Source organism: Schistocerca americana, chromosome 6 (genome assembly GCF_021461395.2).
Source record: "Schistocerca americana isolate TAMUIC-IGC-003095 chromosome 6, iqSchAmer2.1, whole genome shotgun sequence".
NCBI classification, from domain to species: domain Eukaryota; kingdom Metazoa; phylum Arthropoda; class Insecta; order Orthoptera; family Acrididae; genus Schistocerca; species Schistocerca americana.
In genome coordinates this window covers 314,527,717-314,547,047 of record NC_060124.1, presented here as the reverse complement: position 1 = coordinate 314,547,047, position 19,331 = coordinate 314,527,717, and the positions used below count along the sequence as shown (strand labels likewise).

The following is a 19,331-nucleotide window of genomic DNA, read 5'->3' as shown; positions in this document are numbered from 1 at the left end:
ATCTCCAGCTATTGCTGTGTCCTGGAGGTGGGCTTTACATTAAAGCATACACATCAAAACAAACATAATAGTTCAGTGGCAGCTCTTGGTGACATCTCAGGCAACATCAGATCCCGGCAGCTTCCTCTTCATAAAAGCAAATCTCGCATCTTTCATTTGTTGATTGATGAATAACGTGGCAGTGTCAGACAGCAACATGATATAGGTCAACAAGGTGGTGCCAGGTCATTGTATCCATGGTCCGGTCTTGTGCAGAGTCAGAAGAGGCTATAGGACAGGACATTGGTCTCATGCAGCTATAGCAGTGGTAGCGGCTCCAGGTAGACTAGGGCAGGCTGCCCAGACTGAATGAACAAAGCACTCATCTGATACTTCACAGCACGCAGCCAGACAGCCCCCACGAAAGTTTAACACATCTACTCATGGCTTAGTAATTTGTATGCAGCACCTGAAAGCCAAAAATGTTAAATTCAGCATTCCTTTTCTGACATTAGATTGTACACCCCCTTTTAGATGTAATCAGGATCAGAAAGTGGTGTGGGCTTGTAATTGATATCCGGTATGCAGGTGTATAAAAAGAAACCATATTGGTTTATTTGCTCATGGCAATTACACCGTAAATATCACGTCAGGGGTGAGAGAAGGTAAGTACAGTGGCATCACATCCATCTTGAAGAAGAAGGGACCTAATCCATTAAGTGTCTGCTCTACGCAGCTGATCAGAACAGAAGTGAAAGACATTACTCAGTAGCATGTCCAGGAGCCCTCAGCCTCACAAGTCACATGATCCTATGAAATGATTTGATTGGCAAGGTGGCTTTGCTGATGATGATTCTTTCTATTTTGGCGTGAACTGGTTGATTGTTGTCACATCAGCTGAAAGGAAACAAATGATAAAGACAGCCTCTTTGAAATATTTAAACAATACACATTACTCGCATTTGGAGCCTGAGGGGCGCCTTATACACAAGTATTAATAAAGAGGAAGTAATTCTGGTGGAAGTGAACTACATTACAGAGTCCCAATATTCTCAAATTAAGTGACTGACCATTCGTCATTATATCAAAACAAATTAAAAAATGATGCCCACTAGAATTCACAGAGCTTGCTCAAATGCAAGTGTGCCATTACCAGTGGTACAAAGGACACATACGAAAGATCACTCACATACGAGTTTAAGTTTTATAAACAACACAACACAGTTAATCTCTGTCAGGAAGATGCAACTAATGCTCTTTGCCACTCACAACTTCTCACACCTCACCGTGATAGATAGGAAAGCTGTAAAAAAACATTTTGATATGCCCCAAGTCAACAAATCCCACAAACTGCTAATCACGACAAAAAAGGTCATCGGTGACAGCAATACCACAACACTTGAGTAGTGCTTGCCAGTATACTGCAATCAACCTATCTTCAAAAGCAGGGGTGACACATTGCACATGGCACAAGCCCTGCTCATTAACTACCAGCATCTAGACCTCAGCCGTTTGTCAGCAGCAGAAATATACAGTACTTCAATCACATTCTTATATTTTAGCAATATTTGGTCGAAAGCTTATATTGTGACAATCTTTATGTTGTGCCTATCTGTGACTCAGCATCTACACTATATGGTGAGTAGCAACTTCCATTTTCATAATATTGTTACATTCCATCCTGGATTTTCCACTGTTTGCACCAGCACAGCAGATGCAATAGCAAAGCTTACTGTGCAATCAAGGCAGAGCAACCCTGGGCACACATCCACACAGTTCAACCACTGAGCCACATCTCTCTAATAAAGGTATGTCACTACACTGCTCAAAATTGTTGGTGCCAGTGACATCAGGCAGCACTGTTTACTAAATGTTCACTCTCCTTGTAATTACATCATTCTCTGTGATTTATATACATGGAGACAAGTTCTAAACATTACTTGAAAATATGTGACAAATTCTTTATGTTCCGCCAAAATCATATGTAATAATATGAATTAATAGAGGGAAACATTCCACATGGGAAAAATATATCTAAAAACCAAGATGATGTGACTTACCAAACGAAAGCGCCGGCACGTCGATAGACACACAAACATACACACAAAATTCAAGCTTTCGCAACAAACTGTTGCCTCATCAGGAAAGAGGGAAGGAGACGGAAAGACGAAAGGATGTGGGTTTTAAGGGAGAGGGTAAGGAGTCTTTACAATCCCGGGAGCGGAAAGACTTACCTTAGGGGGAAAAAAGGATGGGTATACACTCGCACACGCACGCACACATATCCATCCACACATATACAGACACAAGCAGACATATACAGAGGCAAAGAGTTTGGGCAGAGATGTCAGTCGAGGCGGAAGTGCAGAGGCAAAGATGTTGTTGAATGACAGGTGAGGTATGAGTGGCGGCAACTTGAAATTAGCGGAGATTGAGGCCTGGTGGATAACGGGAAGAGAGGATATATTGCAGAGCAAGTTCCCATCTCCGGAGTTCGGATAGGTTGGTGTTAGTGGGAAGTATCCAGATAACCCGGACGGTGTAACACTGTGCCAAGATGTGCTGGCCGTGCACCAAGGCATGTTTAGCCACAGGGTGATCCTCATTACCAACAAACACTGTCTGCCTGTGTCCACTCATGCGAATGGACAGTTTGTTGCTGGTCATTCCCACATAGAATGCGTCACAGTGTAGGCAGGTCAGTTGGTAAATCACGTGGGTGCTTTCACACGTGGCTCTGCCTTTGATCGTGTACACCTTCTGGGTTACAGGACTGGAGTAGCTGGTGGTGGGAGGGTGCATGGGACAGGTTTTACACCGGGGGTGGTTACAAGGGTAGGAGCCAGAGGGTAGGGAAGGTGGTTTGGGGATTTCATAGGGATGAACTAAGAAGTTACGAAGGTTAGGTGGACGGTGGAAAGACACTCTTGGTGGAGTGGGGAGGATTTCATGAAGGATGGACCTCATTTCAGGGCAGGATTTGAGGAAGTCGTATCCCTGCTGGAGGGCCACATTCAGAGTCTGATCCAGTCCCGGAAAGTATCCTGTCACAAGTGGGGCACTTTTGTGTTTCTTCTGTGGGAGGTTCTGGGTTTGAAAGGATGAGGAAGTGGCTCTGGTTATTTACTTCTGTACCAGATCGGGAGGGTAGTTGCGGGATGCGAAAGCTGTTGTCAGGTTGTTGGTGTAATGGTTCAGGGATTCCGGACTGGAGCAGATTCGTTTGCCACGAAGACCTAGGCTGCAGGGAAGGGACCGTCTGATGTGGAATGGGTGGCAGCTGTCATAATGGAGGTACTGTTGCTTGTTGGTGGGTTTGATGTGGATGGACGTGTGAAACTGGCCATTGGAAATGTGGAGGTCAACATCAAGGAAAGTGGCATAGGATTTGGAGTAGGACCAGGTGAATCTGATGGAACCAAAGGAGTTGAGGTTGGAGAGGAAATTCTGGAGTTCTTCTTCACTGTGAGTCCAGATCATTAAGATGTCATCAATAAATATGTACCAAACTTTGGGTTGGCAGGCTTGGGTAACCTAGAAGGCTTCCTCTAAGCGACCCATGAATAGGTTGGCGTACGAGGGGGCCATCCTGGCACCCATGGCTGTTCCCTTTAATTGTTGGTATGTCTGGCCTTCAAAAGTGAAGAAGTTGTGGGTCAGGATGAAGCTGGCTGCTGTAATGAGGAAAGAGGTTTTAGGTAGGGTGGCAGGTGATTGGCGTGAAAGGAAGTGCTCCATCGCAGCGAGGCCCTGGACGTGCGGGATATTTGTGTATAAGGAAGTGGCATCAATGGTTACAAGGATGGTTTCCGGGGGTAACGGACTGGGTAAGGATTCCGGGCGTTTGAGAAAGTGGTTGGTGTCTTTCATGAAGGATGGGAGACTGCATGTAATGGGTTGAAGGTATTGATCTACGTAGGCAGAGATACGTTCTGTGGGAGCTTGGTAACCAGCTACAATGGGGCGGCCGGGATGATTGGGTTTGTGAATTTTAAGAAGAAGGTAGAAGGTAGGGGTGCGGGGTGTCGGTGGGGTCAGGAGGTTGATGGAGTCAGGTGAAAGGTTTTGTAGGGGGCCTAAGGTTCTGAGGATTCCTTGAAGCTCCGCCTGGACATCAGGAACAGGATTATCTTGGCAAACTTTGTATGTGGTGTTGTCTGAAAGCTGACGCAGTCCCTCAGCCACATACTCCCGACGATCAAGTACCACGGTCGTGGAACCCTTGTCCGTCGGAAGGATGACGATGGACCGGTCAGCCTTCAGATCACGGATAGCCTGGGCTTCAGCAGTGGTGATGTTGGGAGTAGGATTAAGGTTTTTTAAGAAGGATTGAGAGGCAAGGCTGGAAGTTAGAAATTCCTGGAAGGTTTGGAGAGGGTGATTTTGAGGAAGAGGAGGTGGGTCCCGCTGTGACGGAGGACGGAACTGTTCCAGGCACGGTTCAACTTGGATAGTGTCTTGGGGAGTTGGATCATTAGGAGTAGGATTAGGATCATTTTTCTTCGTGGCAAAGTGATACTTCCAGCAGAGAGTACGAGTGTAGGACAGTAAATCTTTGACGAGGGCTGTTTGGTTGAATCTGGGAGTGGGGCTGAAGGTGAGGCCTTTGGATAGGACAGAGGTTTCGGATTGGGAGAGAGGTTTGGGACAGATTTATTGATGACATCTTCATGATCTGGACTCACAGTGAAGAAGAACTCCAGAATTTCCTCTCCAACCTCAACTCCTTTGGTTCCATCAGATTCACCTGGTCCTACTCCAAATCCCATGCCACTTTCCTTGATGTTGACCTCCACCTTTCCAATGGCCAGCTTCACACGTCCATCCACATCAAACCCACCAACAAGCAACAGTACCTCCATTATGACAGCTGCCACCCATTCCACATCAAACGGTCCCTTCCCTACAGCCTAGGTCTTCGTGGCAAACGAATCTGCTCCAGTCCGGAATCCCTGAACCATTACACCAACAACCTGACAACAGCTCTCGCATCCCGCAACTACCCTCCTGATCTGGCACAGAAGTAAATAACCAGAGCCACTTCCTCATCCTCTCAAACCCAGAACCTCCCACAGAAGAAACAGAAAAGTGCCCCACTTGTGACAGGATACTTTCCGGGACTGGATCAGACTCTGAATGTGGCCCTCCAGCAGGGATACGACTTCCTCAAATCCTGCCCTGAAATGAGATCCATCCCTCATGAAATCCTCCCCACTCCACCAAGAGTGTCTTTCCACCGTCCACCTAACCTTCGTAACCTCTTAGTTCATCTCTATGAAATCCCCAAACCACCTTCCCTACCCTCTGGCTCCTACCCTAATAAAACCTGTCCCATGCACCCTCCCACCACCAGCTACTCCAGTCCTGTAACCCAGAAGGTGTACACGATCAAAGGCAGAGCCACGTGTGAAAGCACCCACGTGATTTACCAACTGACCTGCCTACACTGTGACGCATTCTATGTGGGAATGACCAGCAACAAACTGTCCATTCGCATGAATGGACACAGGCAGACAGTGTTTGTTGGTAATGAGGATCACCCTGTGGCTAAACATGCCTTGGTGCACGGCCAGCACATCTTGGCACAGTGCTACACCGTCCGGGTTATCTGGATACTTCCCACTAACACCAACCTATCCGAACTCCGGAGATGGGAACTTGCTCTACAATATATCCTCTCTTCCTGTTATCCACCAGGCCTCAATCTCCGCTAATTTCAAGTTGCCGCCACTCATACCTCACCTGTCATTCAACAACATCTTTGCCTCTGCACTTCCGCCTCGACTGACATCTCTGCCCAAACTCTTTGTCTTCAAATATGTCTGCTTGTGTCTATATATGTGTGGATGGATATATGTGTGTGTGTGTGTGTGTGTGTGTGCGAGTGTATACCAATCCTTTTTTCCCCCTAAGGTAAGTCTTTCTGCTCCTGGGATTGGAATGACTCCTTACCCTCTCCCTTAAAACCCACATCCTTTCGTCTTTCCGTCTCCTTCCCTCTTTCCTGATGAGGCAACAGTTTGTTGCGAAAGCTTGAATTTTGTGTGTATGTTTGTGTTTGTTTGTGTGTCTATCGACATAAAATCATATGTAAGATGGACTATTTTTCCTTTCACCTGGGTACACTGAGGAACTCACCCAAAGGGGCCTAATGAATGGATGTCCTCAAGAATTGCATCTTAAATTTTTCCATCCTTTCTCTGTATCCCTGTGCCTACTCCTAACCTTTCCAGGCCCTGCTGGCTTTGCCCACCATGCTGAGCTGTGATATTGGGGGCCACTGTCCACACGCTGCCCCCAAAATGTGCTATCTGGCCTTCCCATGAACACGCCACCTCCGGTTCCGATAGCCTCACTTACTTAAATCTCTCCACTCTATATACTCTGGTTGTTATGCTGTTCCTGCCATTCTTATTGTAATAAAATTCTGCAGCATTTAACAGGTTTTCCAACTAATTGCATTTCTTAAACATTATCCTTTAATTGTTTAATTTGTTGATCATCAGCCTGAGAGTGAAGCAGAAAGGTTATGATTACCGGTTTGTGAGGTAACGGGTGAGCTGTGGTGCCCTGGAAATATTCTAAGTTCGGAGTTGGCATGGCCGCATGGGCTCTCGGCAAGCCGCAGCCCGGCAGCAAACACGTGGTGTCGAATGTTAGGCGGGGTCCAGGAACTGCGTGGCTGGGGATTTCATGGTGATGCTGTGTCGATGAAAGAGACTTGTATGCCAAGAGTGCCAAAGGTGGTGGACTTTGTGAAACAATCATGGCAGACATTTCACTGTTCATATAGAAATTAATAGTAGCCAAACGAATCATGATACCTCAAAAAGAAACATATACATTATCATTCCAGAATGAGATTTTCACTCTGCAGCGGAGTGTGCGCTGATATGAAACTTCCTGGCAGATTAAAACTGTGTGCCCGACCGAGACTCGAACTCGGGACCTTTGCCTTTCGCGGGCAAGTGCTCTACCATCTGAGCTACCGAAGCACGACTCACGCCCGGTACTCACAGCTTTACTTCTGCCAGTACCTCGTCTCCTACCTTCCAAACTTTACAGAAGCTCTCCTGCGAACCTTGCAGAACTAGCACTCCTGAAAGAAAGGATATTGCGGAGACATGGCTTAGCCACAGCCTGGGGGATGTTTCCAGAATGAGATTTTCACTCTGCAGCGGAGTGTGCGCTGATATGAAACTTCCTGGCAGATTAAAACTGTGTGCCCGACCGAGACTCGAACTCTGGAAACATCCCCCAGGCTGTGGCTAAGCCATGTCTCCGCAATATCCTTTCTTTCAGGAGTGCTAGTTCTGCAAGGTTCGCAGGAGAGCTTCTGTAAAGTTTGGAAGGTAGGAGACGAGGTACTGGCAGAAGTAAAGCTGTGAGTACCGGGCGTGAGTCGTGCTTCGGTAGCTCAGATGGTAGAGTACTTGCCCGCGAAAGGCAAAGGTCCCGAGTTCGAGTCTCGGTCGGGCACACAGTTTTAATCTGCCAGGAAGTTTCATATCAGCGCACACTCCGCTGCAGAGTGAAAATCTCATTCTGGAAACATCCCCCAGGCTGTGGCTAAGCCATGTCTCCGCAATATCCTTTCTTTCAGGAGTGCTAGTTCTGCAAGGTTCGCAGGAGAGCTTCTGTAAAGTTTGGAAGGTAGGAGACGAGGTACTGGCAGAAGTAAAGCTGTGAGTACTGGGCGTGAGTCGTGCTTCGGTAGCTCAGATGGTAGAGCACTTGCCCGCGAAAGGCAAAGGTCCCGAGTTCGAGTCTCGGTCGGGCACACAGTTTTAATCTGCCAGGAAGTTTCGTTTTACATTATCATTATTTGCACGATGATTCTGATGGTGTAATGTGATTTTTAATATCTTTATTAGTTTAAAGTTTAGTATCTGACAATAAATTATACAAATAACACCCAGCAACAAATTTCCAAAATCCAAATGGTTCATCCGATTTTGTCGATCGATGTGTCTTTAGAAAGCTATTAGTGTAAACCTAAATTTGTATAAATTACAGGCATTTAGCTTGAATACTATGTGAGTTATTGGAGGTCTAAGTGGCCGATTACTATTGATCACACCAGGCCATAAGTACTCCACAGTGACACAAAAAAACGGTAGCAGCATGCTTATAAATATATTTAGTCATCTATGTTTTTGTCTATATCTGATATAAACTATTCATGAAGACATGGTTAAATATTTAGTGTGTTTCAGAAATCACAGAGACATTGGGCTACTGGCCTACCTTTTGTTCTATTCCTTTGATATATGTTTGTTTAATTTGTTTATGTATCTAATAATGTGTGTTAGAGCGTGTTTATGGTCCAGCCGTAGGAATATTTATTTAATTTCAAGTTATTTAAATGTAAATCCAGTATTTTGAATGTGTTTCATCATGTTTGTGTGGGTGCGTAGGCTTGAAGATATGGTGCAAGCACTCTAGCCAATCACAGCCCTTGTGAATGGGCAGACTGGATGGAAGTGCAAGAAGAGTTCTGAGTACGGCACACGACACTGGAAGTGCTGGACGTGATGGTGTGATGGACATACAGTTGCAGGAAAGACTTGGAGAGTGTGGAGCGGCTTGTGCGTGATTGCGGGAGATGGAAATACTTCGGAGTGCCTACTTGTGAACATGTGAGATTTCCATGCTTTCTGTGGAGAAGACATAGTATGCATTCAGAAGTGAATATCTCATGGGCTATGTTGTCATTCATAACTAATTACGTGAAGTAGGAATCTATTGTTTCCCTGTTATTCAATTTATATTTTATTTAACTGCTGGACCATCGAACCAATAAGTGTTTTGAAGAAATATACCGCATTCTGAAAAGTACTTCTACTATCATACCCATCATTTAAAGTCGTTAAAATAGTACGTTTAGAATTTATTTAATTGCAATCTTTCATTTATAGATGACTATGTTGCATTAAAAATTCACAATTGCCAAGTGATAGGAATCTTCAACCATTCAATTCATGTGTATATTCATGTTGTATACAGTAGACTCAGCAGTATTTGGCTTGTAATGTGGCAACTATATATCACAGCCACCAGACAATGAAACCAGCTAAAACTTTTAATATTTCAACTCTGGGTCAGTGGGTACGTAGTTGATGACCACCGCACTACCATCATCGCATTTTTTATTTGAAAGCCTGCAAGTTACAAGTTATATGTTACTGGTGTAGTGAACCAACTTTATTGCCACACTCATGCACTGTGCTCTCTGTAGGTACTGGTGATGGTGATTGACAAGTAACATGCCTGTACAATGATACATTTATTCGTCATAAAGAGATGCACTGCCACTTAACAATATTTTCTAGTAGTGAAAGTCTGCACAATAACTCTCCTTGAACAATGTTCCCAGAGGGTGTTCACTCAGCAGTGATTGAGCATGTTGTCAGATCCCATAACCACATGAACATAATGGACACATAAGCAAATGAAACTGATGATAGTCTTCCTGTCCCATGGGCCACCATTTACATTGCAGTCATGATGAAATGAGATGGATAAATGGACAGCACTGACTAAATAATCCTGTACGCATAGTGGGAAGCCCATGTTGAGCTAGACTCATGTGACCCACAGCCAGCAGAGACACCTTGAGAGATTTTTACACCATTCCATTGCTCAGTTCACGCTAGCCTCTGGTTTATGTCCTGCACACCCATGTGTATTGCATCTTGGCCTAAATTTGGTTAATGGTAAATCCATGGTCATTTCAGTGAATGCCAGGCACTGCTAACTTGTGCTGCCTTTAATTATGGCTCTGGCATTCATGCATATCTCAGATAGCTTCCACACAGATCACCCCCCCCCCCCCTTCCTCTCCCTTTCCCCATTGAGAGTAGAGCTCGGGAGCTCTGGGAGATGCCAGTGACCAACTTGCCACTAGCATATTTGGGGCCCACGTGCTTTGCAGTGACATCAGCATAAGTGAGATGGTACGGGCCAGTCCACAGTGATTGGGTGGCAGCCAGTAATGTCTGCACTTGGGTTGTGGGGTACACAGTGAACATGTCTGTGCCCTGCTGGCTCTTGACAGCAGAGGCTAGCTGTGCAGAGTCCACAGCCATATGTGATTCATCTCTGAGGACACCAACACTCAAGCAAAGTATGGTTGGCAGTTAATACACTCTAACAAGGGGAGGCCGACAATTGTGAAATTCAGATTCGATTCATACTGCGCGTAATAAAAGCTCATGGCCAGAGGTGTAATGTGGCAAAGCACCAAGATGCACTTCTCAGTCGTTGTCGAGAAAATCGACAGTTAAAAGAAACCGTTGTGGTGAAATACTCTCTACGATTAATAATTTTCTACAGCGTTGTGGCGCAGCGGTAAGCACTCGGGTTCATAATCTGATGGTCGCCGGATCGAATCTCGCACCATGCAACATTTTTTTTATTATTTGTTTCTTGTAATTCAAAACAAAGATGATGTGACTTACCAAAAAAAGCGCTGGCAGGTTGATAGACACACAAACACAAACATACACACAAAATTCAAGCTTTTGCAACCAACGGTTGCTTTATCAGAAAAGAGGGAAGGAGATGGAAAAAAGACGAAAGGATGTGGGTTTTAAGGGAGAGGGTAAGGAGTCATTCCAATCCCGGGAGCGGAAAGACTTACCTTAGGGGGAAAAAAGGACAGGTATACACTCGCACACACACCCATATCCAACTGCATATACACAGACACAAGCAGACATTTGCAAAGGCAAAGAGTTGTACTTCCGCCTCGACTGACATCTCTGCCGAAACTCTTTGCCTTTACAAATGTCTGCTTGTGTCTGTGTATGTGCAGTTGGATATGGGTGTGTGTGCGAGTGTATACCTGTCCTTTTTTCCCCCTAAGGTAAGTGTCTTTCCGTTCCCGGGATTGGAATGATTCCTTACCCTCTCCCTTAAAACCCACATCCTTTCGTCTTTCCGTCTCCTTCCCTCTTTCCTGATGAAGCAACCATTGGTTGCGAAAGATTGAATTTTGTGTGTATGTTTGTGTTTGTTTGTGTGTCTATCGACCTGCCAACGCTTTCGTTTGGTAAGTCACATCATCTTTGTTGAAAGTCGTTTGTCATGGAAAAATAATACTTGAAATAAAACACAATATCACAAATAATATTCAAGTGGATACAATTTATTGAAAAGTTCAGTATACACTCGCACATAATTAACAATTAGTGACCAGAAGTAGCTGGAGTATCGCACGAACCAGAGTGATAGTTATCACAGAAACATGGAAAGCAGAAAACAGCACGACATCAAGCACATCTGATAAACGATGCGTTTTTACTAGAACAATTGTGTTTTAAATTATCTGTTGGGAAACACACCTGATTGACATTCTGAAAAATTGTTCTATCGTTTGTCAGGTTTGATGCATACCACGCGTATCGTATCATATCGGCAAAAATCGGAGAAGACAATTGGTGGTGGACGGTGGATTGGATTTTTATACAGTCATCTCAGAAGTTGATGTCACAGTTTCGCTCGATTAAAAAAGCACAATTTTGACGGCACTTGATCAAATTTTTTACCTGCCGGTAAAAATATACGTCACACGGTTGGACGAGAGGACTGCACTTTGGAGGAATGGCTTTTATAGTGCACGTTGGTAACTTCTTATCGTCCTGGAACATCTCATCGTATAATGCCGGGTTCGTTTGCCCACCCCAAGAGTCAATCAGAAGGAGAAATTCTTTCTTTTGTACGTATGGTTGCAAAGCATTACGCAAGAAGTCCATGAGCAAACCCGTTGTTAGTTTACCGGATTTGGAGGATGTAAAAAACGTTGGTATACTTCTTGGCGTACTCGTCAACTGTCTTCTGTACTCTGGGTCTAAATGTACCTATGGACTCTTCGAGGCATACGAAAACAAGAGGCAAGACTCTTCCAGACATCGTGATTGAATATTGTGCCGTATACGAATGCGTCACTTTGTTCATGTCGTGTCAGGTTACCAGGACAGCCTCTGACCCTTTTTAGGCGAGAGTTCTGTTGAACATGGACTGGTACTGGCACCCTGACAAACAAAATGTAAAAATATCGTTTATATAAGAAATATACGAAATCTGTGTTGTCTATCATATATCAGATTATCATATTCTATCATCATGTCATATGACATTTGTGAACAGCTCTTTACGTACCTGTTTGATCAGTATTAATTATGAAGTTAGTTATCAACATTCACGTCTGGATCCGAAATGTGTCTGCTGCAGCCAAAATTTCGTCTTGGGTAGCCGTCTCTTTCCGGGAAACAAATTTTGTGATTTTCCGTTGCTGAATCCCACGTTTCTTTTTAAATTCAGTGACCCATGTTTTTGAAGCTTTGAAGTTGAAATCTGGGAACTGACTTGCAGCGCCCAAGGCCCACTGCTGCAGGTTTCTGGTAGTAACTTGCTGGAAGTTTTGTCGAGCTTCTACGAAGCGATCATGCACCCATGAATCAATGGTACAATATTTATCAAATTCGCTACTGCCACGTTTGATTTGCTCTTCCCACCTGGATAAATAGCCCATATTTGTCAAACGAGAGCACCCCTTTTTTTGTAGTTTTGAGACTCCAGCCTGGATGTTCTTTGGCCAGATTGACAGCTCTAATTTTGTAATCCAGAGAAATATAGTCGTATCCTTTTTTTTCTTCTCGTCCAGCTCGTATTCGTTGGCAATGGGACTCATTTCATTGTCTTCGTAGGCATTATTATCGTCGATTTCATTAATGTCTATCAGTTCATCATCATGAACGAGGGTGTTTTCGGCGAGCACTTGCAGCATATTCTGGAACATTTCTTCCCCAATTACCATGGATTCTTCGTTGATTGATGATGACGGTTCTGCTGCGATGCGATTACTGTTATGAAGGAGGCTTTCAAAATACACCAATGCATCTTTCAATTCTTGTTTCGCCACTTCACTGTGTATAGAATCTTCTTCGATCACATCACTTTCATGCGAAGGGCCCAGATCGCTCTCCAATTGTACCACCTCCATTTTTCCGTTTGTTTAACAGGGTGTACCAAAGCTCTCACGTACGCACTGATTTTCGACGATGTTATAAGTTGCGCTAGGGACCGCGCCTACCTTCTTTCGACATTAGCAGGCAACTACGCTGTTATGCGGCGGCTCGTTTCGGCCCATTCAGCATCTGTCCTTCAAGTGTAACGAGCGAGTAACGGAGTTTATATTTCATACCTGCCACAGCAAATTTGTGTTCGTGGGGTCTCTATTCTAATTCGAACGTTTGGCTTACACAATACGTATTTGATTCGGAATATTGTTTCTACATCTTTCGTTAACTATACGTGGTAAACATTATGGAGACAACTAATAACATTTGTGAAATACAACTTTGTTTGCGGAAAACATAATGATGTTCGAAGTCGCCAGTTTTTCCACGACCATCGACTTTCAACAACTTATTATATGCATAATTGTTGCAACTGATTGCCGGGAATTATATATGTGTGTGTGTATACATTTTAATTACAAAAAACAAATACTATAAAAAATGTTGCATGGCGCGAGATTCGATCCGACGACCTTCGGATTACAAACCCGAGTGCTTACCGCTGCGCCACGGCGCTGTAGAGAGTATTTCACCGCAACGGTTTCTTGTAACTGTCAATTTTCTTGACAATGGCTGAGAAGCACATCTTGGTGCTTTGCCACATTACACCTCTGGCCATGAGCTTTTATTATACGCAGTATGAATCGAATCTGAATTTCGCAATTAGCGGCCTCCCCTTGTAACACAAAAAACGAAAGATACACCACAAAGGTATTATCTGAATTGGACAGAAATCAGTAAATGTGATGTACATATACAGACAAACAAATTATTGCAATTTCAGAAAAACTGGATGTTGGCAGTTGCAACTACACTCCTGGTTGTTGAGCTATATGGCGGGTGGCAATCAGGATGGTATCTTACCACTGTCCAAAGCATTTCCAGATACATTTTCACTGGTCATCAGGACTCATTTTGAAATTAGATTCATCCCTGTCAGCAAATCTATTCCTTCAATCAGATTCCAGGCTCAAGATGTGTCTGGAGATGCGCCAGACAGCAGTGGGATACCAACGCAACTGTCACCCACCATACGGCCTGACGGTCCTGAGTGATGGTTTGGGTTGTCATTTCTTTTCATAGCAGGACCTGTTTGGTTGTCATCCAAGGCACCTTTACAGCACAGAGGTATGTCGTCGATATTCTAAGCCCAGTTTTGTTGCCCTTCATGGCAAGCCATCCTGGGCTTACACTTCAGTAAGATAATGTACACTCGCATATAGCAAGAGTTTCTAATACTTGTCTTCATGCTTACCAAATCCTGCTTTGGCCACCAAGGTCACTGGATCTCTCCCCACTTGAGAATGTTTGGAGCATTATGGGCAGCGCCTTTCAACTATCTCAGGGTTTTGATGATGTAATGCAACAGTTGGACAGAATTTGGCATAATATCCCTCAGGAGGAATCCAACAACTATATCAGTCAAGGCCAAGCTGAATAACTGCTTGCATTAGTGCCAGAGGTGAACCTACGTGTTCGTGACTTGCCCAGTTTGTGAAGCTCTTTCTCTTGAATAATTCATCCAACTTTTATGAAACTGTCATTATTTGTTTGCCTCTATGTGTACATTACATCTACTGATTTCCATCCCATTCTGATGATTCATTGGTGGTGCATGGTTTCTTTTTGCCTTAGAGGGTATAACGAAACAAAGCATTCATGAGTTGCACAGTTAACACAAGATAATGAAATAAAGAGTTCAGAAAGTAACATTTTTCACAGTTCAATGCCTTGATGCTCAAAACAATGGAAGCAAGAGAACTGCATGAAGCGTCTTAACTTGTATGAGCGTAGTGGTCCCAGAACTGCTACAGACAAGGCTGTGGCCCTGCACACAAAGTGCCGAGTTCAATGGCAATGCAAACACAGAAACTAACATGGCAGATGATCCAGCTTCAACGCCCAATGCAGTGGAGACACAGGGATGTGAAAACAGGTCCAGGGGCTGTGACAGACAAGCTGCATGTGAGAAAGGAGGTAATGACTGGAGCTTGACTAGAGGACATTTGATGACACAGCCTGCTGGGGACAGGGTCTCTGCAGGAAATGGCAGCTGTGGCAACTGCACTGAGAAATGCGTGAACACCTGAGCTGTAGTTACAGCCAGCATAAGTTAGTGGTACCCAGCATTTGCTGGTGTGCCCACAGATTTACCATTAGGCCAAACTTTGCCAATGGGAAATTCATATGGTTGTGCAGGAGACAAAATAGAGGCCAGTGCGAGTTGAGCAATGGAGCAGTGTAAACACATCTCCAGGAGGCTGATTTTGCTTGCCAGAAGCCACATGGATTGAGCATAAAACAAGAACCCCACAACACAAATGAGATTGTTTAGCTAGCACCAACCATTTGGCCTCATTTCTTCACAATTGTGACATGCATGCTGCCCCATGGGTTTAGAAGACAGTTTTCAGTTTCATTCATTCATGTGTCCATCATTTTCCTGCAGTTATGTGATCAAACAATTTGTTCGATCACTAAGGAATGTGTGCCCTCCAGGAACAGTGTTCAAGCAGAACTATTGTGCAGTGGCCATCAGCGCAGTCACACGATTGCGAGAGTACAGAGTTTTGCTGCTAGAAAATATTGTTAGGTGATAATGTATTCCTTTATGATAAGTAAATGTATCAGTGAGTGGGCATGTTCCTTGTCAATTACTGTCACCACAACCTACACCCTGAGCACACTGCATGGGTGTGCAACACTAACTTGTATGTGGTTGTCCTACACATTTCTGTTTCTCACTCACATCAACAAATTAAACAATTAAAAATAATAACTAAGAAACATACTTGGTTGTAAAACCTGTTAAATGGTGCAGGATTTTATTATAATAAGAATGGTAAAAACAGCATAACAATCACAATACATAGAATGGAGATATTTAAGTTTTAACTAAGCAAGTCTATCAGAATTGACTCAGAGTTGGCTGGAGTGCAGGAAAGCTGGGTAGCACATCCAGGGGGCAGAAGGATGTCCTCCTCAGGTAACTGTGCTTAACTTTAAATTTGGATTTTTTCTCTGTATCTCTGTGCCTGCTCCTACCCTTTTCAGGCCTTGCTGACTTTGCCTGCCATGCTGGCTTATGATACTGAGGGCCACCATTCGTGCCTTCCCCAAGAATGTGCATGCACCCTCCCTGCACTCCAGCCACCAAGTGTCAATTCTGAAAGGCTTGCTTAATTGAAACTTAAATATCCCCATTCTATATACTCTAATTTTCATGGTGTTTCTACTATTGTTATTGTAGTTAAATCCTACATCATTTAGCAGATTTTCCAACTAAATATGTTTCTTAGTAATTATCCTTCAATTATTTAATTTATTGATTATAAGCTTCAGCATGCACATTGTTATGACAGTGCACTACCACACCTCATGGTCACTATATCAATGACAGGGTTCTTGGAAGATCTTATTACATCAAAATATAGCAGAAGTGACATAACAGCATCTAGAATCAAAATAATAGTGATACATTGGTAGGGCAAGACAGCCAGCCAGAGAAGATGCTGAATACTTCCAGCTGATCTTGCTCATTTCAGTGCAATACTTAGGAATTCTGCTGCTAGATGACACAAAATGGAAGACATTGAATACTACTGAAATCTTGGTTCTGAATAGCTAGAATGGTTTGGATTGTTATTCCATATGATGACAAGGATGTTAGACTGGAAATAATGAAGTTGAGGGGAATAATTATGGCAAAAGTGTTGCATTAGTCAGAAGACCAAATTGTTTTATATCTGACAACATTAATAAATGAATGTCTTCTGCAGGGACAGGTACATGGAATATTGTTACACCAGAGAGCCAAAATCTTACAGGCCAATTTACTTTGGAAATTCTCTACCTAAAATAAAGAGAAGCACCTATGCATCTGTCTGAGAAATTACAGACAGATATGTGGCATAAGTTCTGTGCAGTATGATTTCAGAAATGGAAAATCCACCATAAATTCAGTGATCATGAATCATGCACTGCATATTGTTGACAGCTCAAAAACAAATATACCATCATTGTAATGATTGATATAATTGAGGTATTTGATAATTTATTATCACCTGATTTGATGAAGATACTAAATAAAATGGACTCACACTAGTGTCCCCATTACACCCTCTGGTGATACTGCAAGACAGATGGACAAAAGATGAGGCTGGAAGGTGCCAGTGGGAATAAAGTGAAGAGTGTTGTCAACAGATGCTCACAGGATTTTGTATGTGGCCCAGTTTTCGGATATTGGCAGAAACCCACGATGGAGCCAGCTACATGACAAAAGAAACACTGCAGTTCGGGCAATGTAAAAACTCCTTGACAACTTGTAGTACTGTTACCAGCTTTCAAGTGTGAAGCTATAACAGGTGCAGGCGAGAACAGAAGCCATCAACAGAGCTGTGGTAAGGTTGAGGTACTATCATAGAGATGTTTACAAAATTGTGTTACATTATTGGTTGAGGCAGGCCCATGAAGCTGCTGCAGCCAGCCCACTGCAAGTGACAGGGACCAACTTATGCTGATTCAACTACAGTGACTACCTTTGAGTGTAATAAAAGCATATTGCAATGGAATCCTCATCACCATTATATGCCACCAGATGAGTGTCTGTGCACATAAAGCCATAAAAGTAAAGGCAGCCAGGCCCTTTGGTAAGCACAACCACACATCACAGGTGCCCACAGGACTGCACCTAATTGAAAATAAAACATTAGAAAACTGAGACTTCTGCTGCTATGTATGAGAGTGTGCTGAAGTGATGTGTCCAAATTTTTTATTCCATTCTCAGTATCAGTTGAAGTATTGCATATCATGAATATTATCCAGCTGATTTTCATACTTTGCTGTCACAAGTTGCAACCCTCCACCAATAGAAGGCTCTGAACCATAGCATATAACATGGCAGTGTGTAATGTAACTATATTGGTGTGTGAGAAACAGTATGATGTAATCAAATTTATAGCCACAGAAAACATTGTCCACATATGGCATACTCTCTCCTTCAGCATGAGAAGGCCAGACCACACATGGACACTGCAATGTCTGCAACAATCCGATGGCTTGGGTTTGTCATTGATCACCCTTATTACAATCCCGACCTGGCCCCATCTGATTCTAAGCTATTTCCGAAAATTAAAATATATCTTGGAGGACTTCACTTTATAGTGATAAGGCAGTTCAACCAGAGATGTGTTTGTGGCTCTGTCAATGAAGCTAAACATTCTACATGACATTATCAACAAATTCGTTTCTTGCTGGGAGAAATGTGCCCATCGCCAGGATGTCTACATTGAGAAATAAGTATGCAGACATGAAGAATGAAAATGTAGAATGTTGATAACATCTGCATCATTTAAAAACCTTTACGAGTTTTCAAATAAAAAGTTTGGAGGCATTACTTTTAGCATTCCTGTGTACATAAATTGCATATTGTCAAATTTATAGTCCTTACAGTTACCCTAAAAAAACAATTTTCATAGATTTTTAGTTAATTGTTATTCTACAAAGTATATTAATTGATGATGGCCATTAGAAAGATCTTTTCACACCAAATTTCACCACATTAAAAATATTACTTATCTTTAGATACCACTGAAATATTGTTTCTGTTACATACCTGTGCCTTTCCTTTTGCTCAAGAGTCTCCATTCGTAGTTCTCCAACACGGTTATAGAGCTTTTTTAATGTTAAATTCAGGAATAGCAATTTATCATCAAGCTTTTGGAATGGAGCTCTCAAATCATTGAAATACTGCAACTGGTTTAGTCGAAGGATCACTGTAGCCTCCACTTCATTCAGTCTTCTTTGTTTCTCACGCTAATATTGACAGAAAAGCACATATGTAAAGCCTCTTTGTTAAGCGCCAATAGGAAACAGAATTCTATATAAACAGGACTTAACATAATAATCACAGTACAACTTTTTCTAGTTGGCCTTGATCTTATTTACTTTCCAACATTAAACATTTCCTGAAATGTCTGAAATCATTGTTCCCTCTATGCTAGTTATCACTGAAGTGCATTGCTCTCCTTTAACATTTGTTATGTAAATAGCTTGCTGGCTTCTTATCATTTACTTCAGCAGTACTCTTCTGGTACAAAGCTATAAACTGATTTTTCTTCACTTTGTCTTCTGCAAGCAAAGGGATAAGAGATATGGCCTTGGGAAGCAGAACAGTTCCTTGCTATAGCAAAATTTTCATGGATCATATTGAGAACACTTTCTTGAAAACAAGGGACTGGAGCCTAATTTGTTTCTCATAAACTGATACTT

General features: G+C 43.0%; 1 protein-coding gene across 1 annotated transcript in view; it reads right to left on the bottom strand.

The window, feature by feature from the left end:
* The window catches only part of LOC124619242, a 62,307-nt gene extending 43,522 nt beyond the window's left edge, over positions 1 to 18,785 (bottom strand). The window contains exon 1 of the mRNA XM_047145485.1: positions 18,676 to 18,785. Coding sequence (XP_047001441.1) covers positions 18,676 to 18,707 — 32 coding nt within the window. The 5' untranslated portion in view covers positions 18,708 to 18,785. The remainder of the gene's footprint in view (positions 1 to 18,675) is intronic.
* Between the last annotated feature and the right edge of the window lie 546 nt (positions 18,786 to 19,331).